This window comes from Nyctereutes procyonoides, unplaced genomic scaffold (assembly GCF_905146905.1).
Source record: "Nyctereutes procyonoides isolate TBG_1078 unplaced genomic scaffold, NYPRO_anot_genome, whole genome shotgun sequence".
Classification (NCBI taxonomy): domain Eukaryota; kingdom Metazoa; phylum Chordata; class Mammalia; order Carnivora; family Canidae; genus Nyctereutes; species Nyctereutes procyonoides.
This window is the reverse complement of record NW_026575155.1, coordinates 16,143,223-16,170,839: the sequence shown is the minus strand read 5'-3', so window position 1 is coordinate 16,170,839 and position 27,617 is coordinate 16,143,223. Positions and strand designations below refer to the sequence as shown.

The 27,617-nt window shown below is 65.2% G+C and overlaps 1 protein-coding gene across 1 annotated transcript; it reads right to left on the bottom strand.

Moving 5' to 3' along the window:
• Positions 1-1,968: 1,968 nt before the first annotated feature.
• Positions 1,969-27,617, bottom strand: PDXK (pyridoxal kinase). Its single transcript, XM_055313545.1, has 11 exons — positions 27,429-27,617; positions 16,437-16,491; positions 10,473-10,577; positions 9,588-9,671; positions 8,516-8,562; positions 7,812-7,897; positions 7,039-7,084; positions 4,737-4,848; positions 3,853-3,989; positions 2,427-2,493; positions 1,969-2,189 (listed from the first exon to the last, which is right to left on the bottom strand). Exons 1-11 carry the CDS (start codon positions 27,513-27,515, stop codon positions 2,077-2,079), a joined length of 939 nt encoding a protein of 312 aa, XP_055169520.1. The 5' UTR covers positions 27,516-27,617; the 3' UTR covers positions 1,969-2,076.

The window sequence follows — 27,617 nt, the reverse complement described above, 5'->3', positions numbered from 1 at the left end:
TGCGCTCTGCAGACGCTCTCAGGTCGCCCGGCTCCCGCCGCGGGTGCAGAGAGCTCGGGACGCCACCTGTCCCAGTGCTTGGGGCCTCGGAGTCGGAGGAGACAGAGGAAACGGTCCCAGGTCCCACCAGGACGTTCGCGATGTGCCAGGAAGCGTGGAGCACTTCCATCCTGCGCACGGTACAGGGAAGTAAAGGACGGGGGCAGGGCCACAAAGGCTGAGCCCTGGAAATAAAAGGTGGGGAACAGAGTCAAACTGTTTGTGCGCGTTCCCCCGAGGCCGCCGGACACGCACAGCGGGCCCCACGCCGGACACCGAAGCTGCCGGGGGGCGTTCCCACCACCTCGCCGCAGACACGCACGGAGCTTCCCTCGCAGTCCCACGCGTGCTCTCGGTATTAAAAAAGAGGGGGGAAGCCGTTTGCCGGCTGGCGGCGCGGCCGCTCCCCAGCTCTGCTTGGCAGTGACAGGTGCTTCCAGGCCCAGGCTGACTTTGGTCCCTGCGCCCACCCTGCCGGGGAGGCTGCCGGCCACGGGTCCCCTGTCCTCCTGGTCCGGGGAGGGGGCGGCCCTGCAGGGACCGGTGGCCGGGCTCTGTCCCCCGGGGCTAAGTGGAGGCCGGGCCCCAGAACCAGGACACGACACCAACCCGTGGCCACTGCAGGAGCCGCCGACCACCGAGCCCGCAGGGACACGGAGGCAGGAGCACTAAGACACAGGATGTGGAAATGGGGGAAAGAGCACGTGGGAGCGTCTGGGGCCAGCGTTTGCTTGCTTTGGGGTCTTCACCAGCGTGAAGAACACCCCACTGAGGAGGCCACGGGAACTGCCGCAGCTGGGGGATCTGCTCTCCCAGGAGCCACCATCTGGTCCCCAGGCCCCCTGCAGGCTGCGGGCTCCTGGGAGAGGCAAACCTCTGCGCCCCCCGGAGTGGGGCTGGGGCCGGGGCCGGGTACTAAGACCGAGGCAGGCTGTCTTCAGGATGGGCACCCCTCCCCGCTTGCAGCCACGCCCGGGGGGTCCTCAAAATTCTGGACACTGTGGGGCCAGAGAGGTCCCCCCCGCAGTGGACAAGCGGCCTAGTGCCGAGGCCTGGGCTGGGGTCTCCACCAGAGGCACGCGGGGGCTGCTCCGCTGGCCCGGCCCCTCCCTGATGCCCAACACCCCCTCTGAGGAGTGGGCGCAGCGGGGCTGGCTCTAGGGGCCTCCGGCTTCCCGGCTATGCACAGAATGCAGGACTGGCAGGGAGGGGCGAGGGCACAAGGTCACCGGCCCGGGCGGGTAAAGATGCCAATGCTGGGGCCGCAGCCCCGCTGCCCTCTGGACCCGTCTCGGCACCGCCACACGTGCATTAGGTCCCAACGGGGGGCAAACTGCGCTAACGGGACCCGCCGTGCCGCGACCCGGGGGAGTTTTCCAAAGGGAAACACAACGTGCCAATCCTCCCACAAGCTGTCCTCGACCCACGGGACCTGCCCTCGTCTCCGTCACGCCAGCACGGACACTCATGACTTACGGGAAGGTCCCACTGAGGGGGGTGAGGCCTGCAGACCGGCCTGCATTTTCGGGGTCCCGGAAAGGTGCCCCCCAGCATGACCGCACAGTGCCCACGGCGCCGGCCAGCTGGTACGGACCTGTCCCCGTGGTGAAACGATCCCCGGCAACCTACCCAATAGCGCAGTGACTAACAGGACGTCTGAAGCAGGAGCAGAGGGTCGGGTCAGAGCGACAACACAAAGATTTGGCAAAATTCTTCCAGACGCAAGTGGTTAAACCTCAACGGTTCCTGGGGGACGCAGACCCCGGGCTTCCCAGCCCTAGCCCGCTTGGGACCGGACGCCCCGAGCCAGGAGAGCTGCCGGGGAGCCGCGGCCCCCGAGTTACAGATTTCTGTGATTGTTTTGTTACTTTTGGGAAGCACGACCAGCACGTTTTCACAACTAAGACCAGTGGCTGCTGGACACTCATGAAAGCAAAAAAGACCAAGTTTCATTCACAGCTCTAAGGCAGACGCTACGTGTTCACAGGACGACGAGGGCGACAGCACACGCCGGGCGGTGGGGGCGGCGCCCGGGCCTCACAGCACCGTGGCCTGGACCACGATCTCCGGGTTCTCGATGTCCTTTTTGCTCTGGACTATCCTGAGCTCCAGCTGCGCCGGGCTGGGCTTCAGCCCTCCTGCTGCCTGGGCTGCAGGACAAAGCATCAGTGACGGGGACGGAGCAGCGGAGACCCCGAGTGTCCACCCCCCGGCCCCGGTCGCCCGTGTCACCTCTGGAGTCCCCGCCCCGACACCAGGGCCAGAGGAGGCGGCGGGAGCCTCGGGGACCCGCTGCCAGCACTACAGGGGGGCAGGCGCCATCTCCCCCGCCCCCTCCCCGCACTCAGTGCCAGCCACCTCGCGTGCCTGGGCCTGGTGGCAGGTACCTTTGGCACACTTGATGGTCCGCTGCAGAACGTGATGCATAGCAGACACGGTCTTCTCACAGGCCACCTGCGGGGGGATACACACGGCTGTGACGCCCGCAGCCTGGATGGGGTTTCCGGCGTCTGCGAGCGCAGTGTCCACCCTGAGGCGCCAGGGCCCTGGCTCTACCAGCACGTGCCCCCCCCCCCGGGACAGCTCGCCACAAAGGTCCCGGGGCGTCGGGCCGATGCCTGCGTACGGCAGTTAACGGGCCCCCTCTGGCCCCCGTAGTCTGGGGAAGGAAGGGCCGGCCCGTGGTGTCTGGTAAGGAGTCGGTGCTTAGGAAGTGTTTCTGGAATGAAGCATCTACACGGAAAAGAGCTCCTACCCCGAAGTCGGCCAAGGTCACCCTTGCTGGCGTCTCACAGTCAAAGACTCGGGGCTCAGCAGGAGCTGGGGCAGCGCGCGGAACCCCTCCCGCCCAGCTCCGTGACGCAGGGCCCTGCGGGAGCCCGACGTGGCCTTGAGCGGCCCAGCAGCAGGCCCCCTGCAGGGCACCAGATGACACGCCCGGGGCCGCCAACCAAGGCAGCAGGTGTGTGGTCACCCGCGGCCCGACCCTGAGCCTCGCAGGCAGGAGGGGCCGGGCCTGGGCAAGCCTGCCTTTCACAAGGGCACTGAGTGACAGGGAGGGCATGTGCCTGCCCCCCGGGGGGACGGGGCCCTCACGGTGGCTTTAGGGGGACCGGCTTCCAGAGCCCCCCTGCGAGGTCCTCCTTCCCTGACGGACACAGCCCAGGTGGAGGCTGGCTGCTGTCTCCTAACCGCCCCTCACGCCTGCCCGGGGCCGCCGGCCTCCTCCCCACCACGGTACCCAGAGGGCCAGCGGACGGGACAGCCTGGCGGTACAGGAGGCGGCCAGGGGACGCCTGCTCCACCAGAGGCACACAGGGAACCCCGATACCCCGGATCGGTAGCAACTGCCCCCTCACCCGGCAGTGTCCACGTAAAACGTCTACACGGTACATGTGTGGACATTTACACACAAAGGGGCAGGGGGAGGGGGGCAGATGGACACACGGACAGCGCCCAGCATGAGCCTCTCTGCAAGTGTGACTTCGGAGCCCTGTCCCTCACGCCCCCGGGGCTCCAGCCTCTGAGTCTATCGAGTCACTGGGGCGATGACACTTTAGGGCCAACGTCTACTGGGCTGCTCTCCAGGGAGATGCTCCCGGCTACAGACTCACGGAGGCCCCTCCCGGGGCTCGGCTAACACCCCCGACCTAGTCTGGACGTGCTGCACACCATGGGCCTCGACACAGTGGTCACGGTGGGCCTCGACACGGCCGACCCCAGCACAGCACGCGCAGTCTTCCTGTCTAAGCCTCTGCGGCCCCCAGAGCGTCCCCGATGGGGGCAGGGGTGGAGGGGGCTCGTCCTGCTGACCTTGAGGTTGTTGGGGTGTTTGTGCGTCCACGCCAGGAGCATGGCGGCGAAGAGGTCCCCGGTGCCCACGAAGACCGCGTCCACCTTGTGCATCTCCATGCGGATGCGTTCCGTCACCACAGAGCCATCGGGGTTCCCTGGAGAACAGCACGGCCGACGGCCCCTGAGACCCGGGCTCGTCCCCCTCCCCACTCCTCCCTGCCCGGGGATGGCGGGGAGGGCCAGTGTTGCCCACCAGGGGCTCGCGGGACAGATGCGCCGTCCTCAGGAAGAATGGGGATGCAAGCCCTAGCGGGGTGGCCAGGGGCGGGGAGCACGGCGCAGTGGCACACACCAGGGCGTGTGACGGGACGCGGATGGCGTCCCCGGCCGTGGGGACCGTGAACTGATGAAACGGGGGTGTGTGTGTGGGGGTGCGGGGCGAGCTCTCCACGGACACAGAGGGAGTGCTGACCAGGCTGCGTGCCCCCTGCGGCAGTGGGTCTGCCCCCGGCCCCGTGTGTCGTTCGGACTGAAAACGCCAACCTGGGCGGTATTTACACGATTAACAAGGGGCGCACGAGGCCCCACGGGCCCTCCTGCTCCGTGGGAGGGGGTGTGTGTGGTTTCTCGGGTCCTGGGCTCAGCCAGGCTGTCCATGTGCCCCTGAGCCCGTGAGATGGACGCTGGCCGTGAGAGTGGCTCGGCGAGCGTGGGGAGCTCCTCTGCACCCCGACTCACAGGAACCTCTGGATTCTGTTCCCATGTGATCGTTCAGGGGAGACAAGCGTTCAGGATGCTGACCACCCGAGTGGGGCAGGGATTTCTTCTTTTTCGTATTGAACCCAAAGCCCGAGGCCTGAAGGGACGGGCAGCAGAGGCAGGGGGAGCCCAGGCCCACTCACGAGTTCTCTGGCTCCCCAGTGCGATCAGGTAGTCACTGCCCCTCGAGGAGGGCAGGTCGGAGCTGGTGATGACCACCGTGTCGGGGCCCATGGCGTGCAGCACGTCCATCACCTGCCGGAGCACGGGGAGCACGTCAGCCACAGCTTGGCCACCTGTGCCAGGGCCCCCGGCACCCCAAGCAGCCAGGCACGACCGGCACTTGCACCACGAACGCCCTGTAACGGGGGTTGGGCTTCGTGGGGTGGAGACCGGAGGTGGAGGACACAAGCACCCAGTCCGTGCGTGCTGAGTGCCGCTCGTCAGGTTAGAGCCACCAGGCCGAGTCCCTGTGCCTGAAGCCCGAAGCCATGCACCTGCGGACCCTGCACCCTGCTGTACTCACACTGCGGGGCGGGGTGGGGGGCAAGAGGCCCTGGACGGCCCAACCCGGCTCATCCGGCTCCAGGGCAGCAAAACCACTCAGCCCATCAAGCCGTGGCTCCCCCGGGGCAGCCGCTCAGGGAAGCCACTCATGTGCCCATTTATTCATTCAGCGAAGCTCTCCTGCTGTGTGCCCGGTGACACGCTGGGGTGGGGGTGGGGGGGTGCAGGCGTCCTGCCCTCCCAGAACACATGCCTGGGTAAACGGGGTGCTCAGCCAGATGGGCGTGCTCGGCTCAGGGAAGGGGGCTCGTCTCCAGGAGGAGGTGGCTTCACGGTCCTCCGTGGGGGCAGCACCCGGGAAGCCACTCAGGTCACCCGCCCTGCTGGGGGTCACTCTGGGCCCCGGGAAGGGCTCCCATGCTGACCCTGAAGTGGGTGCATGCATCCGGCTTTCTGGTCCTGGGGCCAGCGTGATCCCAAGCCACGTCTCCTGGCCCAGAAGGCTCCCCCGAGTCACCCCGTGTGGCTGCGCCACTAGGCTCAGCCCAGGGCCTACGAGCCGGGGAGGAAACGGGCCAGAGGGTCACACGGCAGTGACCGCTCTCTAAGTGGCTTTTCCTTCACTGTTGGAAGAGGGCCTGTCCTTGAGCAAAGGCCTCAGACCAGGGCTTGTGATCACGCTGGCAGGCACGTCTGCTCCGGAGCCCAGCACGGGCTGCGGGTGGTCACACACGTGGGGCGTGCCACCCACCCAGCGCCACCCTGTGCCGGGCACCACGCAGGACCTTCCCCTAATTCTCAGAGCCCGTGGGTGCATCACGGGGTGGGGAGGGTCACCTGACTCGCAGGCCCCAGGGCGCTGGGCCAGCTCCGAGCGGAGGGGAGGACGCCTCTGTAACCTTGCACAGCGAGCCCTCTGCACGCTGGGGAAACAGAGGTTCCACAGCCCCTCGGGCCTGCTATGGCCGTGACGGGACCTGCTACTCGGATCTGTTTCCTGGGCGATGAAGAGAGGGCACCCCTCTGAGGCCCAGCCACGGACGGAGCAAGGGACCTGGTGTCTGCCGCTTGGACACACGGCCCAGAACCCCATAGAAGGCTAAACGACCAACCAGCAACAAGCTCCTCGGCAGAAAGGTGAAAAGAACCTCAAAGAAGAAACCTCGCCTGCCTCGGTGCCAGCCAGTTCCCCCGTCAGCCGTCCCTGAGAGTCCCGGGTGCACCGGTCCCCCCACCCCGAGGGTCCTGGGTGCACCGGTCGCCCCCGTCAGCCGTCCCTGAGGGTCCCGGGTGCACCCAGCCGGCCCCCAAAGGTGCACACCAACTTGCTGTAGTCAGCCCCTCATGCACGCACGCAGACACCTGCACACGTGCGCCCTGACACGCACAACACCCCACATACGTGCACATGCAAGCAAGTTAAGACAAGGTCACCGGCCGGGGCTTGGATCCCATCTGCCTGGCGTCCTTAGTAAGAGACGAGGACACAGAGGCACAGGGCATGCCCCTGGCAGGCAGAGACCGAGCCTGGTGATGGGTCTACAAACCCAGGACCCCAGAGGCCGGGAGACAGTGAGGGACGGGTTCCTCCCTACAGGTATAGAAGGAGAACGGTCCCCCCAACACCCTGATCTTGGGCTCCTGGCCCCAGGACCAGGGAATCAGTGCTGTCCCTGGCCCCTTGCTCTGTGGCACTGCCACGGCCGCCCAGGGACGCCCCCCAGCTCCCCTGACCAGGCAGCAGGTGAACCTGCACCCAGACAAGCACGAGGGCTGCAGGCGCCCAATGTGGTGCCCACAGGGGCTCACGACACGTCCTCAGGCCCTGGCGGCTGGGAGCCAGGACGCGGGAGCTCCCACCCCCGGGGCGTGTGGCTGTCCCCTCCCTGCCGTGCGCGGGACCACGTGTCCCATGCCAGGCCTCGGGGGGGGTCTTACCACTAACGCTTCTTCTTCACTGTGGATCTTCCTGCCACTCAGTAACCTGGAAGACAAGCGAGCACAGGTGAGGCCTTGCTTCTCTGCGTCCTACTGGAAATGCCCCCAAAGCCACAGTGGCACCGGTGACCTCCTCCCATCCCTGCAGGAACCCTGCGTCTGTGGCCATCACAGACCCAGTGGCCACCGTGACATGCGTAAAGACCAGTGGAGAGTAAAACGTGACGACGGCAAGGAGCACGGGGCCCCGCATCGTGGCCAGTGAGAGTGACCGACGTCCACAGACACTGGAAACACAGACTGCAAACGGTTAACATCGCTCCCCGAGGGCTCGGGGTCCCCCAGGACGGACGGGCCGGGTCAGGGAGCTCCAGGTCCACACCCCAGGGCGTAGACGACCCGCCTGGACGCTCAGTGCCACTGCCCCGCCCCGGCACCGGTTCTTCATCAGACGGGGCCCCCGCCCCCAGAAAGGCCTTCCGAAACCCGCGTCCGCGAGGGCCCGACTGGCTCCCTTTAACCTCATGCAAGGATTTGGGACGTGGTGTCGGGAGCTCCACCCAGGGCCTGTGCCCCCCGCCCCTGCCTCAGCGTGCCCCCTGCGTGTCCCCCAGCTCTCGCCGTCCAAGAAGATGCACGATCACAGGACGGGGCCCAGGGCCCCCGGTGCCGAGTTCCTGCCCCCACCTGAGGCGGGGCCTCCCGAGAAGGAACCCCACGGCCCCACCTGACCGGCAGGCATCTAAAAGCCCAACTGAGTTCAAGTCACTTACTCAGCCTCAAACTGGTTGGGGGTTATGATGTCCGCCACGGGCACGACCTTCTCCTTGTAGACGGGAAGGAGGTCCTCCGGAACGTACTGAGGGCGACAAGGGGCGCGGGCTGAGGCGCACGCGGGAGGCCACGGGAGCCATGTGGCCCAGGCCGCGGGCCCGAGACCGGGGCTGACCCTGCCAGCGCCCCAGTCCGGCTCAGAGGGCGCAGGGTGACCCTCGGGGGCGGGTTTCCGCCTTCCCCACGGGCTGGCACCCCGCTGTCTGCCCCGCCAGGGTCGCGACGCTCCGGCCGCCTGCCCTCACGTGCTTGGGGCAGAGCCAACCCAACAGCAGCCGCGGCGCTGTGGGACACCCAGAAACCACAGAAAACTCCTATTTCAGTGTCCGCACGTGAAATTCTATTAAGCAACAGCCACGTCTGTTCGTTTGCGGAGTGTGGCTACTTTTTTTCTGAAAGATTTTTTTTTTTAAGTAATCTCTGCGCCCAACGTGGGGCTGGAGCGCATGACCCCAAGGTCAAGAGCCGCCCGCTGCTCCAGGGCCTGAGCCGGCCGCGCCCCAGCACCGCTCTTTGATGCAGCGGGACGTGGGGTCCCCGGGGGGTGGGGGTCTGGCCCTTCACGGAAGCCCCGCCGGCCAAGCCCTGCTCCCCGGCACGGCTGACACGCGGCGTGCGCAGCGTCCTGCGTGGAGTCACTAACCATGGAGCCTTCGCCATTCCACTTGTCGCCCATCACCGGGTCGCACACTGCGGAGACACAAAGCACAGCTACCAGCACACGCCGCGCCCTCCGGCTGCGAACCGCCCGGGAAAGCCCGGCCTCCCGCCTCCGCCCCCGCTGCCCGGCGGCTGTCGTCCTAGACGACCGAGGGCTCTGATTTCTATCTGACCATCGGTTGCACCTGTCCCAGGACAGTGACACAGACCAGCAGCCCGTGCGCTCGTCCTGGCGGCAGGACCTGCTGTGGCCTCAGTGTCGTCTGCCCCACACAAGCACGTTCCCCTCGGGCCGCAGGCCGCAGTGTGGGCAAAGCCACCGGCCGTGCGGGTGCTCCCACTGAGGGTGGGGACCGAGGGCGGGGGCCGGCGTGGACGGCTGGGAAGGCCCAGCCTGCAGGGCCGAAGCGACAAGACCGCACTGGTCCTGCGTGGGTTGCAAGCCCGGCTCCCGCTCCCGACGGCGGGGCCCCCATGTCAGGCCGCTGGAGCTCCCCCTGGGCGGAGGAAGCGTCACACACGTGGAAGGACCCCGCAGGGCCCGGAATGCACACGCCTGAGTCCCAGAGGGGAAAGAGTAACCCGAGTCTCCCGTGTCGTTTACCTGCACAGGCCTCTGGCTGGGGACACCCTAGGGGCTGGGGTTGCTGCCTGGGATTAGGGACAGACGGGCCTGGCACGCACCTCAGTGGGGCCTCGGCCTCGCCCGGGACAGCTGGGCCCCACTCGGGACATCCAGACCTGCCGCCGCCCTCTCTAGGGCCAACGGTGGCCCACACGCCCCAACCGCAGGGCCTGGCCGCCCCAGGCCTCACACGCGGACGCGGATTACTGAACGTACCCGACCCGCTTCTCTCAAGTGCCCCACGCAGACGCCAGGGCGGCCGTGAAGACGTCCCGAGCCCTTCCCAGAGCCCTGAGGGCACACGCCCCTGCGCACCCAGCACACTAGACGCTTCAGGGCCGGGAGAGGTGGACTGTGAGGGGGGAGCGCCGAGCCACCCACTCGAGGGCCCCAGGTCCACCCACCCCAGGGGTGACGGCCCAGCACCTACCATACACGAGCTTGCTGTTCTGCTGCTTCAGCTCCCGCACGATGTCGACCACGGAGGCCAGGAAGGACTTGTCTCTCGTGTAACCTTTGGGACGGAAATCCGGGCCCCCCAGAAGCCAGAAGGCTCGCATCAGCGGCCCACGGCCCGGGGGAAGCGCACCATCAAAACCCCACGCACCAGAGCGCGGCGGGCAGCTCTCCAATCCCGCAGCCGGGGTTAAGACAAAGCGTCCCCACCCTCTGTAGTCACTGCGGGGACACTGGGCATTTCCCAAGAGGAACGTCAAGTTTTAAAAGAAGGGACAAGGCCACGGGTGACAGTGTATGGGGAAGTGTCCTCCTTCTGTCTTTTCCATTGTCAATAGCAAGCGTATTCACTCCTGTGTATGTAACTCTAAGTAAACGTATTTTTTTAAAGATTTTATTTATTTACTCATGAGATACACAGAAAGAGAGGCAGAGACCCAGGCAGAGGGAGAAGCAGGATCCATGCAGGGAGCCCGACGTGGGACTCGATCCCAGGACCCCGGGGTCACGCCCTGAGCTGAAGGCAGGCGCTCCACTGCTGAGCCACCCGGGGGCCCCACAAATAGATATTTTTACCACAAACCTAATGATTAAATGCACCAGGTGCAGTACGTCGCCTCACTTGGGTGTCTTCACCCCCAGCCCCTTCCCAACACCCGTGTCCCCCCAACACGCCTCCAGAACTATGGTGACACAGCACGGCCCATCTGAGTGAGCACCATGCATCCAGGACCCCCAAGGTCATGCTACTCGGCGGCAGGGGCCATCCCTCGTTGAAGGACGCCGGGACCAGGGACGAGCCCACGCCCCGCTAGTGCGAGGCCCCCGGCACCAGCACCCAGCATCCCTGGACTCTTACCCGTGAGCACGTAGTCATATTTATTCACGTTGTTCAGCTTGAGGCCCTCATAGAGCTCGTGGAGTTCATCCGAGTTCAGCACCTGACCCTTCCAGTGAGCGTAGCCTGTGGGGAGAGGGGAACGCTCAGGGCCGGGACACCCAGGGCACGTGGGCAGGGCACGGCCTTACCCGTTGGCCTTCTGCGGCCCAGACAGTTGCTCACTCGCCCTCAGTGATGCCAGGGGATAGTCCTTTCCCCGTGGGCGATGCAACGCCTTCGGAGGGTCCCCGACAGCACCAGCCTCACGGCCCCCTGCATGCACCCCTGGCTCTTACACCGCCGGGTGCTCACTGTTGACCCCAGGGTCCCCCTCCACGGCCCGCTCCGTGTGGAGTCAATCCAGGGCCGCAGGGACAGTCAGCTCTCCAGGCTGCCTGTGGACGGCTGTGGAACCTATCACACTGACACACATGACACCACGTGGCTGCGTGCCTTCTCCCTGAATCCAGGGGGCGTGTGGGGGTGCCCGGCCCGCCCCCCATGTCACGGCCACTTGCTCTGCAGCCTGTGCTGCGCATGTTTCCCCATCCCGGTCCAGCGGCTCAGCCACCGTTACCCGGGCACCCCGGCAGGCGGGGCTCGTCACATCCTGCCCTGCAGCCCCCCAAGACCGAGCTGCGACCAGAGTCGCTCCCGGGTCAAGATCTGAGCAAGGGCCAAGTGTGACCAGGCACACGGGCACGTGAGGAGCCAAAAGGACTCCTAGGGGACGCTGCTGCCGTGCAGAGGACCCCTGGCCACACAGGCTAAGGTGGCCACCCCCGTCCCACCCATGAGAACGTGGTCGTGTGGCTTGGGAGCGCAGGCCTGGTGCCTGACTTCCCCCCATGGCCCTTGCCCTGGGTGGACTTCGCTCTGTGCTGAGTCCTGGGGGGTCCCCCGGCAAACTGCTAAACCCGGGGGTTGTCCTAGGGACCCCCCAGCACCCTGCGGCCAGCCATAACCCCTAGGAACGCTGCTCTGACCTCGGGCTCATCACCCTTCCTCCCCAGCGGGGCCGCTCAGACTGGCAGCACCAGCAGCCTGGGGGCTCGTCTGATGTGCGGATTCTCTCTCAAGGCCCGGGCCGGGCCAGGTGAGTGGGTCTCTGGGGGTGAGCCCAGCACAGCTTTATTAGTGAGGCCCCAGCGGGATATTATCCACAGCAAATCTGAGAAACGCAGACCCAGAGGAGGGGCCAACCCACCAGGCCCCGTGAGCCAAGCCCAGCCTGCTGCACGCTTTTGCCCTCGGAGCCGAGAATGGTCGGGGGAAGAAAGGAGGGTGACACTTCATGACTTGTGAGAATTAGAAGAAAGTCCATTTTCAGCGTTCATCCACAAGGCGCAGGTTTCATGGGATCTTCGCGGGTCCCCGTCCTTACAGGGGGTGTCGGGCTGCTTCCACACTACAGGCGCACAGCAGGTGCCCAGCCTCAGTTATTTGCCTGGCCCTCCACGGGGACGGTCGGCCAGCCCTGCTCTGGGAGACCTGCTCACCCGGGAAGGAGGCTGCCGGCCGCAACCTACGGTTGTTTCTTTTTCTTTTTTAAAGAGTTTATTTATTTATTCATGAGAGATACAGAGAGAGGCAGAGCCACAGGCAGAGGGAAACGCAGGCTCCATGCAGGGAGCCCGACTGGGACTTGATCCCCGGTCTCCAGGGTCACGCCCTGGCCTGAAGGCAGCGCTAAACCGCTGCGCCACCGGGGATCCCTACAGTTGTTTCTGACTGAGCCACAACGAGCTCTGTGGAAAGGAAACAGGCCCCAAATGGTGTCACTTGTGCGAAGGCCCCGAGTGAGTAAACCAAGACCTACTGCTGAACCTAACTGCAGTGTCACCCCTGGAGGGGAACCCCTTAACCCGACAACATGGACTTTCCGGGTCAATCCTGGGAAACTGACCCATAGACTCTCCTGCTCCCCTCAGAGGGGCGACCTTGCCCAAGCCAGGCATCCCTTGCTACTCGGTTCCTTTCTTTGTCTTTTTAATGCTCTCTCTCCGCCTTTAAGAACCTTTCCTTCAGGGGCGCCTGGGGGGGCGCAGTCGGTTGAGCATCTGACTCTTGGTTTCCGCTCAGGTCATGAGCTCAGGGTCGTGAGACTGAGCCCCGCATCGCATCGGGCTCTGTGCTCGGCGAGGAGTCTGCTTGGGATTCTCTCTCCCTCTCTGGACCCCGCCCCCCGCCCCCCGTTGCCCTCTCTCTCATTCTCTAAAATAAATTTTCAAAACCCTCTCACTCAGCTCACTGGTGCTCCCCTCCACTTGCCAGATGGGACGCCACCGCCCGATTCATGAATCATTGAACAAAACCAATTAGATGTGCAGATTTACTTGGCTGAGTTTCGTTTTTTAACACATCCTGTTCACACCGCCGGGCTGGCTACGATGAAGAAGACGGAGACAAGTCAAAGGACAAGTCCCGATGAGGAGGCGGAGACCGGAAGCCCTCTGACCTTGCTGGCAGGGCTGAAGAGTGGTGCCGCCACCGCGGAGAGCAGCCTGGCAGGTGTCCACGCGATCACACACCAGTTACTGTCTGGCCCGGCAAGCGTGCAGCTGGGGACATGGACCTGGACAAAACTAACTCGGCCCCAGAAATGGGCGCAGAACGATGCTCACAGCAGCCGCATTCATTTCTTTTTAAAAATGTATTTATTGGGACACCAGGGCGGCTCAGCGGTTGAACATCTGCCTTTGGCTCAGGTCATGATCCCAGGATCTGGGATCGAGTTCCGTACTGGGCTCCCTGCATGGAGCCTGCTTTTTCCTCTGCCTCTGTCTGCCTCTCTCTCTGTGTCTCTCATGAATAAATAAATAAATCTTAAAAAAAAAAAAAAAGAATTACATTTGAGTAAGATCCTGGCACTGGAGGTGGCCAGGATCTAAAATAAATCTAAGGGCAGCCCGGGTGGCTCAGCGGTTTAGCGCCGCCTTCAGCCCAGGGCCTGATCCTGGAGACCTGGAATCGAGTCCCACATCGGGCTTCCTGCGTGGAGCCTGCTTCTCCCTCTGCCTCTCTTTGTGTGTCTCTCATGAATAAATAAATAAATAAAATCTAAAAAAAAAAAAAACAAAAACCTATGTGGGGGGCAGAGAGAGTTGCAAGCAGACCCGACGTGGGGGCTTGATCTCACGACGCTGAGAGATCAAGGAGGAGACCCAGGCGCCCCCAGCAGCAGCGTGCTGAACAGCCACAATTCATAAACCCGTGTCCATCACCAAGCAGACACGGAGCAAAATGTGGTCCGTCCATACTGCAGTGGAGCATTCCTTGGCCGTGAACAGGACAGGAGCACTGGCTACAACACGGATGAGCAAGGAAACGCCGGGCTCAGTGGCAGCCGTCTCTTAAGGTCACCTATTGTGATTCTGCTTCTGTGCAATCTCCAGAACAGGCAAGTCCACGGGGACAGAGCAGACGCGGGGCCAGGGGCCAGGAGGACGGCGACGGTGAGGCGCAGGGAGTCACGTGGTACAGCTTCCACGGGAGCGGTGAACACGTGCGCTCTGGGAGTGAACCCGCAGCCACCAAACTACACACTCCACCAGGTGCAACAGCCCCGAGGCACATAAACGCCATCGCAGAGACATTGTTAAAGAAAAGAAGAGCTTCCTGACCCTAAAGAGGTGGATTACTGCTAGTGGGGCCGTGTCCGTGGGAACAGAGCTGCCGGATGTGCCCCATGGTCACGGCCCCAGGAAACCAGTGATCTGGGTGGCTGCGTTCAGAAGCCCCTGCAGCGATCGGGCGTTGCTCGGGGGGTCCCCACACTCGGTCCACGCGGCCACCTGTTGAGCAGGGCACAGACGGCGCGTGGCTGGAACGTCCTGGCCCGTCACGTGTGCTGTGAGCCGAGGGCTGAGTACGCAGCAGGACCACGTGGGGGAAACGGCCAACAGTGAGGCCTTGGCCAGGCGGCGGGAGCCACATCATTGTCCCCGGACACGCAGGCCTTGATAGGGACCCGCAGTGAGTGCTTCTTGCTTCCAGCTCTTTTAAAAAAGAGGTAACGGGGTGCCCGGGTGGCTCAGTTGGTTAAGCATCGACTTTTGGTTTTGGCTCAGGTCACAATCTCGGGGTCATCGGATCGCGCCCCACGTCGGGCTCCGTGCTCAGCAGGGGGTCTGCTTGAGGACTCTCTCTCCCTCCCGCTCACTCTCAAATACAGAAATAAAATACCTTTAAAAATATGAATAGAATAAAAGGGTAAGACTGGGGGCACCTGGGGGGGGGTCAGTCAGTGAAGCATCCGCCTTTGGCTCAGGTCGTGGGATGGAGTCCTGCACTGGGATCCCTGCTCAGCGAGGCATCTGCTTCTCCCTCTGCCCCTCTCCCTACTCGTGCTCTCTCTCAAATAAATAAATAAAATCTTTAAAAAAAAAAAAAAAGGATTCTCTGTCTTCTCCCTCTGCCCCCCAACTCTACACATACTTTTTGTCTTTCTCTTTAAAAAAAAAAACAAAAACAACAACAAAAAAAACACCCTAAGCTCTTCTGAGCCCAAAGCCCAGGACTGAGCCCAGGAGACTCGTGGTCAGGCTGCACAGACAGCTCCGCCGAGCCCACGGGTGGGGTGCTCCCCTCACCAGGCAGGCACCCGCGGCATCTGGAGGCTGGGTCGGGGCCCCGCCAGGAACCACACGAGCCGGCCACGCTGGAAGTCAGCCCCCGGCCTCACTGCTGCATTCTGGCCCTAATGACACCCCCCCCCCAGGGAGGCCTCGGGGACCTGGCCTCCACCCACCCCTCCCGGGCAGGCCAGAGGCGCCCTTGGGGCTTGGACCCCTCGAGACGGCCAGGCCAGCACCTGCGGAGGTTCTGTGGGAGCCCAGGAGGCAGCCAGCCGCCACTGAAGCCCCCAGAAGCCCCCTCCCCTTATCCCGGAACCTGCGCCCTGGGCAGCAGGAGCTGCTGAGCTGGGTCGCTGCTCCGCTGGCCTCACGTTGGTTACGACACAACGGGACACTCAGCAGCCAACACGGTTCCAACGCTCAGTGGCCGAGCCAGTCGGGCTCATTTAAACAAACAGGAAGGTGGTTAAGACACGTAACAGAACACGCGGGATGATTCAGGTGAGTTCACTGAATCCACTTAAGCTTCCTGGGGCTTCTCGAAATGTCACAGCCACGGCGGGGACAGGCTTTCGCTGAGAACTGGAGGCTTTTCCTCTGAACCCCAAGTGTCACTCTTCCCCTCCATCCGTGACTCACGATACCCCGGCCCTTCCAAGAAAAGCCGCACCAAGAGGATTGCGGGCTACCTCTCCCAAGCCCGTGGGCTGAGCCCAGCACCCACTGCCCCCTGTGGGTGCCCTGCCAGGCCAGCTCCGGGACACTCTGTGCTCCTGGGTTCTGTCTGCGTGCAGTCACCTCAGAAGAGGTGATGTGGGGACGTTTCCAGGAAGGGAGGGGCCTCGCTCCCCAGGCTCTATGGCAGCATGGGGTCCCAGGGCAGGGCGCCTCCCGAGGCCCGGGGTCGGGCGGCGAGGGCAGCGGGCTCGGGAAGCGTGTCTGGACACCCCGAGGTCCTTCCAGGGCAGCGTCCCTCTCGTGCCCTTGACTTAGCAATTGTTTCAAAGCCTGTGGGCACAGAAGTCCCCGGGTCCCCTGCGTGGAGACAGAGGCACCGCGTGAGTTCCCGAGGCGCTGGGTTTTGACACGGGGAGTCAGGATCCTGCGGGATCGGGGCTCCCTCGGAAGAGGGTACGGCCCCGCCGCAGGGGCCAGAGCCCGTCCCTGCGGCAGAGGAGCCTGCGGAGCCGGGACGCTCGCCAGCCTGCCCCGGGGTCACTCGGCCAAGCAGCCGGGCCGAGATCCAGACGCGCCGTCCACACCCGAGGTCAGGCCGCCCCTCACGTGCCGGGCGGCCTCTGCAGGGCCCCCAGATGGCCCAAGGTCGCTCCTCGGGCCCACGCCCAGCTCCCCGCCGAGGCCTTACCTGTGTGGTTGGAAAACTGGACAGAGTTCAGCGCGTCGATCTCAAATCCCAAAACCTGCAAGACAGAGAAGGAGCGGGTGAAAGAGAGCCAGGACCCGGGGGCAGGCGAGCGGCTCTCCCTCCCCGACTCGGGGTCACGGCCGCGCATCGGTGCCGCGTGTGGCCTCTGAGGGGCGGCGCTCGCAAGGTCCGTCGGGGAGCAGCCAGCCTGCAGGGCTGAGCCTCGGAGCCACGGCCCCACCCGCGGCAACGCCCCGATTTCACGCTGCAAGTCCTGCCAAGTGAAAATATTTGAAAGTGCAAGACAGCGAGGCGCCCATCTGTTCAGACGCGGAGAGAGGACTGAGGCCGTCTTTGTTCCGGGAGTGTGGGTGCGAGGCCACCGCCCTTCTGGGGGGCAGGGCCCAGGGCTCCCCGCTGGTGGCACAGCCGGCCGCCCCGTCCCCGGGAGCCTGGCTCTCGCGCCCCCGCTGCGGCGTCAGCCCCGGCCAGCCTGGGGTCGTGTGGCCAGCTGGGCCTGCTGCTCACAGCACAGGGACAGGTGCCTGCGCACAGGAGCTGGGGCCAGGCCACGGAGTTAGAAATGAAGTTTATAAGAAGTAGGAACTCTTTGGTGGGGACGGAGAGAAAAAAAAAATTAAGAGCTCCTTTTTCAGTGAAGGGGAAGAAAGGCCGCGTCCACGATGGCCAGACGTCCCCACAAGCCCATGTGGACAGCGGCGTGCCCGCAGAATGGCAGATCCCAGGCCAGTCTTTCCTTTAGCTCATCTTTCCCGTTGCTCCATGTTTAACAGGTAGGTACGGAGTCACTCAGGCAACGTGACAAACGGGACGCTGCAGAGCCCTCCGGGGGACGAGCCCTGTTCTCCGTGGGGCCCTCCCCACAACCCTGGGCCGTCAGAGGTCTCGGTGGGCATCAGGACCCTCCCGGCCCGGCCCTCAGCCCCTGTGTCCCATGCTGACCCTGGGACCCTGCCAGACCCACTGGCCTCGTCCCCCTGACCTTCCGGGCTGGCCCCAGTTGGCATCACTGCAGGCCGACCCAGGACCCTGGCCCTGCTACATGGTCCCCTTGAGAGCTCTCGGGGCACCTGCTGGGTCCCTCCCCATCTGTCTGCTTCAGGCCACACACATGGCCTCTCAGACCCTCGTGTCCCCCTTCCCTAGAGCACAGCCCCCCTTGACCCCTCCGTCCCCGCACACGGCTCCCTCTGGGGTTGGCGCTGGGCCCACACCACCTGCCAGCACCGCCTGCATGAGACCTCGGAGGGGCCGCCTGTCAGCCTGGAAGGGGCCCCTTGTCCCCTGTCCTCGGCACTCCCAGCTATGTCATCCCCATCTCCCCTGCCGTCAACCTGGCGGGTGACAACTGCAGCGGGTGGCAGGTGGGCCACCGCTGCGCTCCGTGACGATTGGGGCTCCAGGAGGACACGAGCCTGTTCTTTAGGACACACAGGCACAGAGCCCATGCTCATGACCCCCCATGCCTGTCCTGTGTGCGTCCCACTGGCGCCCCGCCCCAGCCCTGGCCCCCAGCCCACCCCAGCAGGCACGGTGTCTCCCCTCTTCCTGCCGGGGCTCCGTCCTCGGCGACGGCTGAGGCCGCCCACAGGCTGCGGGGAGACCCCAACCACACAGGCCACATGCACGTGGTGGGCCCCCAGGAGGCACCCACACCAGCACCGGGACCGCGGCCCCGCGGGGGGTGGGAAGCTGGAGCCCCATGAGCCCCGCTGCTGATGGAGGAGTGGATGCGACCCCAGTGGGACGAGGGCAACCAGGGCCTCAGCGCCTCCACCCCGTAAACCGAGCGCCCTCAGGCTCCACATGGCCCACGGACCTTCGGACTCTCTCCCTCCCCAACCTCAGGAAAACGGGAAGGAACAAGGAGCCTTTTATGGCTGCAGACAGGACAGGGGACCCAGCGGCGGGGAGACTGCAACAAACTTTAGGGGGGACGCACTGATACCCAGGCACAGGGACGTTAAATCCTCAGGTCCCAAGAGGGGGTGGGCGGGGGTCTGAGAAATGTGCTGGGGAGGGAGAGAGCAGGAGGGGGGACAGACAGAAGGACAAGGACTGCTGGGCGTGTGGGAGACGCGGGGAGAGCGGGTGGCCCGGCCCGGGCGTCCTTGTCCTCACGCGCCCGCACACCAGGGACCACCCGGCCTCTTCCCTGACTCACCCCAACACCACCCACCACCCCCAGGGCTCCCCACGCTCAGACACACGCAGCACGACCCCCACGGTCAGGAGGAGCTGCCCGGGCGCTGGGTGCTGCTCCCACTGGGCTGCCCGGGGGGTGCAGGGCTGGGGGGGGTCCCACAGGCGAGCTCGCCCTCTGTGAGGTTCCCTGAGTTACACACTTGCGATCCTACCTAACAACCCTCTCCAAAATATTTAAGCGGGGATTATCGGCACTTGGAGAAATAAAACAAAATTCGCCCGTCTTACTGAACTCAACGGTTGGAAGTGGCCCTTCGCAAATCCGCCTGCCTGAGCCAGCCCCGCGTCCCCAGACTCGGCCTGCGCTGCTTCAAATCCCCTGGGATCCTAATCAAGTCCGAAGAAACCACGACACGAATCCCGGAAACCCGCCAACAAGCCGACCCCGCCGCCCCTGGATGTGTAGATAACTAATCCTTTGAAGCTGGCGAGCTGATCCAGGAACGAAGTCCCCATTTCTCGCTTCTGAACGACAGCAGCAGAGGCCACCACCCACCCCCCGCCCCGCACCCCCGGGCTAATTACTCAGTGCACGGGCCGCGTGCAGGGCATGCACCACCGCGGGCGCCCCACTGCGCAGGCGCGGGCCCAGCGTGCAGGCGCCAGGAGCTCGGTCCTGCCCCGTCCAGTGGGCTGCACCCCCCACCCCCCTGCACCCACCCCTGAGCCTTCCTGAAGCCCTCGCGGCTCACTTGGCTTTTCCAGGAACAGGATTTCCTCCAGAGCAAGGATCGGCTCCGGGGTCCCACGGCTGGCACACACGGGTACCGACCTAGGCCTGCCATAAAAGCAAGGGGTGACCCAGAGTTTCCGGGGAGCGGGGACCCTGGCAACTGGCTAGCACCCAGCAAACCCTTGGGGGAATGGACCCTGCTGCCCGCCCCTCATCCTCCTGTCCCCAGGGGGACCAGCGACAGGCTGTGTCCAGTGGCTGGTGCAGCGTCCTGCACGCACTCCACAGGCACCTGGGTTCTCCTCAGGCACACGCACCAGGTCCCGTCTCTGCAGAGGCCTCAGGAGTCTCGGTCCTTGGGAACAGGGCCCCGAGCACTCTGGACCCCACGGATGGACAAGCTGCCCCGCATGGGGTGGGGGACAGTCCCGGGTCATGCACCCTGGGGGTGGGAGTCCCCGGGGCCTGCAGGGAGCCTTGGAGCGCTCACCCGAGGGGCCTGCTCACCCCGTGCACCCGCCGTGAGTGTGGGCACCACCGCGGAGGGGTCACCTTCCCCGACCACGGTCTGGGCACCAGGGACACCACCCGGGGGGGGTCCACCCTCAGTTCAGGGGCTGCAGAAGCAGGCGTGTGGCCCGGGGCACCTGCCCCACCGGCGGTCGTGCCAGCCCGTCTCACGGGAACTTAGCGAAGTAAGATGAAAACACAGAACAACACAGAACAACTCCCCTAGCCTCCCGCCCCCACACTTCCCTGCATTTCACCACGAGCGGCTCCGAGCGAGGGGCCTATGGCCGAATCCCACACCAGAGGCCACCGCGCCCACCTCTTCCACCCACGGCGCAGTGTGGTCACCACGGAAACGGGCACACGCGCAGGACTCGGCCTCCCCCACCCCACCCCTTGGTCACATCGACCAGCGCAGCACATGGTCGGTCACCAGACACTTTAAAAAAAAAAAAGAGGAAGAAATGCTGCTGGGCGGAGGAACGCGAGTGGAAGAAGAGCCTCGTGGCAGGAGAGGGAGCACCACCTCCGCCCACGCTGGCTGCCCACCCCCCACGAGCCCAGCCCCCCCTCCCAGCACTGCCCCCCACCCCACAGAGCCCCAGTCTGGGGCCAGCAGCGCCCGGGCTCCGCTGCAGCCCAGCAGGTCGGTCCTCACTCCACCCTGGGGCCCTCTTCTCCTCACCCCCCCAACCTACCGGGGCCTGCCCTGCCCCCAGGAGGAGGCCTGGGGCCCCCGGGCTGCGTGCCCCAGGGCTCCACGAACTCCACACGTGGCCGCAGAGCTGCTGCCCACCTTCTGCCCCTCAAGAGCTCTGAAACCTCGCGCCTCTGTGAGCAAATCTGAATGTAGACAACCTTCCTCTCAGCCCCCACGACCTTGTTCCAAACCTCGCCTTCCTTCTCCGCCTCTGCCGCAGCCCCTGGATTTGGGGTGTTTGATTTATTTTATTTAAATTTTATTTATTTATGAGAGAGAGAGAGAGAGAGACAGAGACAGAGACAGAGGGAGAAGCAGGCTCCATACAGGGAGCCCGACGTGGGGCTCGATCCCGAGTCTCCAGGATCACTCCCTGGGCTGAAGGCGGCGCTAAACCGCTGAGCCACTGGGGTTGCCCTTTGGGGTGTTTTAGGGTTCTGGGGCTCCCCGCCTGCCAACCTGAGCCCCTAAGGTGTGACCACTGTCTTCTGTGCCTCTGGACAAAGGCTGGCGTGGCCAAGGCCCCAGCCCGGGCTCCACGAGCAAACCCACTCCCATTTCAGAAAAGACCTGCAACCTTGACCAGGAAGCCCCGCAGCAGCAGGCCCCCTTGTCCCCCATCAGCCCCTGCCCCACCCCGTCCCCTGTTAGCCCCTGTCCCCTGGTCCCCGCCAGTCCCCGACCCCATCCCCCCACCCCCGTCCCCCGCCAGCCCCTGCTCCCACCCCCCCACCCTTGCACACTGTCCCCCACCAGCCCAGCCCCCGTGCCCCACCAGCCCGTTTCCTGCCCCCCATCCCCCACCAGCCCCTGCCCCTCTGCACAGCTGCCAGGAAGACCTGGCAGCCCCGTGACCACGAAGCACAGCCACGCTGAGGACGTGAGGGTCTCGGGCTCGAGAGAACCACTGAGGTTCACATCGGCCCAAACCAGAGGCGTTTCTGGCACGGTCCCGTGGTGGGCACCCTGCCCGCGGAAGCGGCCCCTCCACCTGCTAGAGGATGGGGTGCAGACGTGCGCACGGGGCACGGGAAGCACTCCGTGTCCTGCCAAGGCAAGACTGGACAGGCAGCTTGGAAATCGCTCCTGCTTCCCGTGCCTCTCGACACGCTCTTGTGGTGCAGGGCGGGGGGGGGGGGGGGGGTGACACCTGCAGCGACTCATCGGGGGAGGGGGCTCGCAAACACTCTGTCCGGCCACCAGCCACCGGCGAGAACAGCCAGGACCCCGGCTCGCACTCCAGCTCCGGGGCTTGCCCCCCACGGCTGCCGTTTCTGCCCCAGGCAGACCCGAGGCCCTTCCCGAGGGCGGCTACGCGTGGGGGGGCCCTGGGCGGCTGACGCATGTTCTCCGCGGCCCGATCCCCTCCTGCCGCATCATCAGCCCACTCTGCTGACAGCCACGCACAACACGGTCATTAACTCAGCAGCTCGGCGGGCGATCCGCCCTCGCGGGGACTCAGAACAGGAGAGAGGAAGCTCTAGAATATTCCAGCACAGCTCCCACCTCCTGTCCAGACCACCCTGGTTCCTCAGGGGGAGAGGGACCAGGGTCCTCAAGAATCCTCACCACGGCTTGTTTTGCAAGACCTTTAGCTGCTCCCACAGGAAATCAGAATTAAGAAAGAGGGGCCACCGGGGTGTCACATGACTGCTGGGATCCTGACCAGGCTCGGGACTGAGTGCCCGGTGTCCTGCCCGCCCCCGTGACTACCCTGCGCTACCCACGTCTGCTGTCCTCAGACCCCCAACGGGAACCTGTACTGCAAACAGCCCCGCATCCCGCGGCGGCCTGGGGCTTGCCTTCAGGCCCAGGGCCGTGTGTGCCCCGTGTGTGCCCCCCGTGGCCCCGGCCCTGCTCCCAGCACACCCCACACCCTGACCTCCGGGCTCACAGAGCGCTCAATGCCAGGACCACAGCCCCCCACCCTGCTCGGGGTCCCTGCTAGCGGCACCCAGGTATGGATGGAGAGCAGGGTGGCCGCTCTGGGTGGCAGGGAGAAGAGGCGCCGCCCCCTCGGCCAAGGGCAAGATGCTGTCACATGTCCCGGGGCCCCCTGCCGGCTTCCCTTCTCCAGAAACTCCGTCATTTGTTCCGTTCCTTGGTGTCACGCTTCCAGGGCACCCTGGGAGCAGAACGGGCCCCATGCAGGCAGGCGCGCACTGGGGATGACCAAGGCCATGAGCCAGGGTGCCACCCCGGGCCCCAGAGAGGAGCGCTCACCGAGGAGTCGGCGCCACCGGGAGCAGGGCGACACACACAACACACATGCCCACGTGCTCCTCACACACTCGCACGTGGACACATTGAGAAAAAAATCAGAAAAGGGGGCCGACTGAGCTCTTGCTTTCCCCACGACGAGCAAGGAGAACAGAAACCACCGTCCGGATCCAAGAAAGAGTTAGGAAATGAAGAGACTGAGCAACTCTGGACCTTCTTGGAGACACAGCAAAAGTAACACCTATGTCGCAGGACTGGAACATTCCGGATCCGACCGGGGACTTCCAGAGGCCAGGGAAACGGGAATCGTCACAAGGGGCAGGGAATGAAGCAAGCAGAGAGCTACATGGCCCGGAGCACGAGGGAACGTTCCAGAAGATGCGTTCCAAACCCAACACGCCACCCCCAAGGATGTGAATGACCACATGGGGCAGGAGGGATGTGCACTTTTGGACGCGGCCCTCGTGCTGTTTGCCAACACGCATCACCAGGAAAACCGTTAAGGCAAAAACCGTGTCTTTGAAAGGGCCGGGTGACGTGCTTCTGGTATTTTCCAAACGCACTTCTGCTGCAGAAGGCGTCGTCTACCCCGGGGGGCTCAGGGAAAGATGTAAAGATCTTCCGCTGAGGAAGGCTGCCTGAGGCTCTGGGGGCTCTGGAAGGTGAAAGGCTGGAAATAGAGGATGTCCCCCCCCATCCCCACATCGTCCTGCGTCTCTGGGAGACCCTGCTGTGCCCAGGTCCCCGCAGCTGTGCGGCCTGGCGCGGGTCCACAGCGGCGGTGGCCCTGCCATCCGTCTGCCCGGCTGATGGAGCCAATGTCACTGGCCAGGTAGGGGCCTCTCCCCACCACCTGCTGCCGCCAGCCCGTCCTGAAGGAGGCCTGGGCCGCGGTGCGCGGGCAACAGTCCCCCGTCCAAAAGCCAGGTGTCCACCGCCACCAGAGACATCCTGGGGCCGCAGTCAGGGCGAGGCTGGCTTCTGCGGCAGGCCCCGCATGAGCTCCCAGGACTCCCGGGGTCTTGTCTTCCCGTCCTGGCGGTGACGTGGGGTTTCAATGAGTTTTGAGCGAAGGCCCAAGTCAGATCCTCAGAGCTCCTGGAGGCGACCCTTCGAGGCTGTGCCCCTCCGCTGGGCCCCCCCAGTGAGTCCCCTCCCCAGCACAGAGGTCACACTTATCCTCCTCCCCTGGAGCCCTCGGAGGGCGAGCGGCCCCGCCAACACCCCGACTTCACTTCCAGGCCCCATCGCGGCGCAACAATCTGTGGTTTTAACCCCCGCGTCCCATCTGCAACGTAGGAGCGTGGCGGCCCCAGGGCCTCACACCACCTGGGGCCTCCAGGGCCTGCTGCGCCTTCACGGAAACAGCACAGAAGCAGGTGGGGGGGGCCTGGGGGATCCTGGGATCTGCCCCCCCCCCGCAAGGAGGTGCCGCTGAGTCATCGTGCAGACGTGCACCGCGGGGCTCGCAGGGACCGTACCCCGCCCCGGAGGAGTCTAGGTTTCCAACTTCTGACACCAGTGCCTGGCGGGAGGCAGCAGGCGGCCGGCTGCACCTGAGCTCACCCCCTTGTCCTTCCCTGCTCTTTGCTGCCCCCGGAAAGGGAGGCCAGAGCCGCGGGGAGGCCCGTCCCGTCCCGTCCAGGGAGGCGCCCCCGATTCACCGCCAGTTCCCCAGGACCGCGGGGGCCACGTACGTGGGATCACCCCGCCGGGGGCTCTCCCTCCCGTCTCTGCTCATGAAAATATACTTTGGACTCGGGCCTGGAAGCCAATCCAGAGGCAGGGGCAAGGTTCTGGTCCTCTTTTGCACATTTTTCTTCGCGCGGGGAGGGCGCCGTCCACGGGCTGCCCACCTGAGCGTGCAGGCGTGTACAGTGGGGACCCGGCACCGCCACCGCCCTGCAGCCAGTCTCCGGCCTGTGCGCCACACCCCCCCGCGGGAGCCAGTGCCCCGAATGCCCCAAGGGCCCGTCTCACTTTGCACACGAGGCTTGGGAAGGCTTGGCAGGCCACGGCCGGTCCCAGAGCCAGACCCCAAGACAAGGGACAGCGGGCCAGTCCCCCCTCATGCTGCCCTCCTGTGTTCCCTTCCCGTGCCCAGCTGTGTGCCCCAGTGCACCCTAGCCCAGCCGTACAGTAGGTGCCAGCCCACTTGAGAAGGACCCCCCCCCCCGCCCCATGACACACAATGCTTCCCCTCGGAGCCCCTGCTGGAATCTGCAAGTGCGAGGCCCCAGCCTGCTCCGGCTCCATCTGGCCCAGCCCAGCCTGTGCTCAGGCTGGTCCACGGCCAGTGGGCGGGCCATCCCCACCCTCTCCCAGTCTGCTCCAGTGGTATGCAGGTGGTGGGGGCCGGGGGCAAAATGCCAGCCTGGACTGTGGTGCACCCTGCAAGGCACCCTGCGGAGCTGTTTGATCCTCCCAGAGCTAAGCAACCAGGGGCCAAAACGAGTGTTTGTGGACTGATAAGAAATCTAGACTCTGCTCAAGGAAGCACTGTGTCCAGTGAACTGAAGAAATTTCTGGAAATGATTCCTGTTAGGGGCTGAACTGTGTTCCCCAAATTTCTTTGTGGAGACCCTGGCGCCCAGATGGGGACACAGACACGCACAGAGGAAGCAGGTGAAGACACCTCCCCAGGGCACACGGAGCCGTCTCGGGGGGACGCAGCCGTGCTGGCACCTTCGTCTTGGGCTTCCAGCCTCCAAAACTGAGAGAATAAACTCGGCGAGTGCGAGCCGCTCGGTCTGCGGTGCTTTGTCACAGCCGCCCAAACACCGCGACACTGCTGCGTCTGGGGTCCAGCTTGTTTGGAGGACCAGCACCCCTGGTTTCTCCCCTCGCCAGCCAGCTCCATCCCCAAACACTGTATCCTGTTTGGGTAATTAGGAGGAAGGGGAGGTAATGAGGGCAAAACACATACACGGGAAGCAACTGAAGACCCAACCCACATCCCCTCGGGGCAGGGATCCCAGCTGCGACGAGATGCTCCAGACACACCTATGTGCCACCCAGCCCTCCCAGCCGTCTGGTCCTCCTGCGCGGTGGGAGGTGAGCACGGCACCCTGGGCACTGCTGGCACACCTCGTTCAGCAGCTGGCACCTCCAAGAGATGTCCACATACCCCATCTCCCTGGGAGCAGCCATCGCGCCCATTCTACAGGTGAAGCAACTGAGCTCCGTGTGGAAGATGGCCCCCTCAGGTTCACGAACCGAACAAATGGCCCCTGCTTTCAGAGACACCCTGCCACGCTCCTCCTGGGCCCCACAACCCCGGGAGGAAGTGCTGAGATGCCCGTCCGCCCCCCACGACAGGTGGCAGATGACATGACCATATACCACCCGCCCCCCAGCCTAGGTCCCACAGCCCCTGCACGCAGGCGAGGATGCTGGGCACAGGTAAGAACCGCAGCTCTGACCTTAGCAGGACTCTTCCCCAGGTGGGCTGCCCGGAGGAGCCCCTCCCCAGGGTAACTGGCGTGGAAGCCGAGAGCACGTGCCCGGAAGGAACGAGGGGCATCACTGGAGGACCCAGGCCAGCCGAGGAGGGGGACATCTGCCCGGTGCAGGGGGCGAGAAGGGAGTGTGTGCAGAGGACAGGGAGGAGGGACTGGGCACCGGACGCAGGGAAGCCAGCAGGTGCCCTGCACACCTCTACCAGGGGCAGCTCCTGAGGTTCCCTGGCCAAGAGGGGCGAGGGCTGCCCCCACCCTCCTGGGGCTGTTCTCCAGGGCCCCCGCCTTAGAGACCCTGCACCCTTCTCCCCAAGCACAGCACCACCCAGGGACCCTGCCCACGCAATCCCTACAGGCGGCAGAGCTCCCCCTACCCCCAAGGAGCTAGGGGCGCGCACCACCTGCTTCTAGCAGGGAGAGCAGGTCAGGGACAACAGGCCACGGTGGGCGGTCCAGGGGAGCCACGACCTTGTCCCGAGCACCCAGCACCCCTGCCGGCGGACAAGGCAAGGAGGTGCCCATCACCCTGGTGCTGCCTCTGGCCTGGCACGAAACCCCACCGCATCCAGGCGTCCTCCAGCCCCTCCAAGGGCCGCCCAGCCACAACCTTGGGGCTGCGAGAGGAAGCCTGGGTGCCTGGCCCGTGGGACCCATCAAGGGCAGGCGGGAGAGGCGGGGGGAAGCCCGCCACCAAGTACAGGCTGCGACGCGAGCGACGAGCAGCTTCCAAAGCCAGAGGGGTCGGGGCCCCACTGGACACCTGCAGGGAGGCCTTGTCCGCCCCCGCCCCCCCCCCCCCCCCCCCCCCGGCGACCACCTCCCCCCAGAGTCCTCGGCAAGGCGGGGCCCGCCCGGGCTGCGGGAGCGCACCTGCCCCCGCCCCCGCCCCCCGCCCCCCGCAGGTGCGCGCTGCAAACACCTGCCTCCCCGCCCACCGCCGGCGCCCCCGGGGCAGGGCCGGTGCAGGGCCGGGGCGGGGTCGGCGGAGGGCACCGCCCCCGGGAGCCCCGGGAACCCCCGGGAGCCCCGGGCCCGCACGGGCAGCGAGTGCGCCACAGCTCCCGGGGGGGGGGGGGGGGGCACGCCCGGCCCGCCGCCCCGCCGCCCCGCCGCCCCGCCGCCCGCCCCCCGCCGCCCGCCGCGGCCGGGCCAAGGTCACGGGGACCCCCGGCCGGTTACGTAAGCCGGGCCGGGCCGGCGCGTACCTGCAGCGGGAACGTGGCCGCCCGGTTGCCCACGTAGCCGCGGACGACGTGGCTCTGGATGGAGAGCACCCGGCACTCCGCCTCCATGCCGGGCCGGCACCGTCCGCGTGCGCGCCGCTCGCTGGGCTCCGCTCGGCTCCGCTCGGCCCCGCTCGGCCCCGCTCGGCGCAGGCGCTCGGCTCCCGGTGA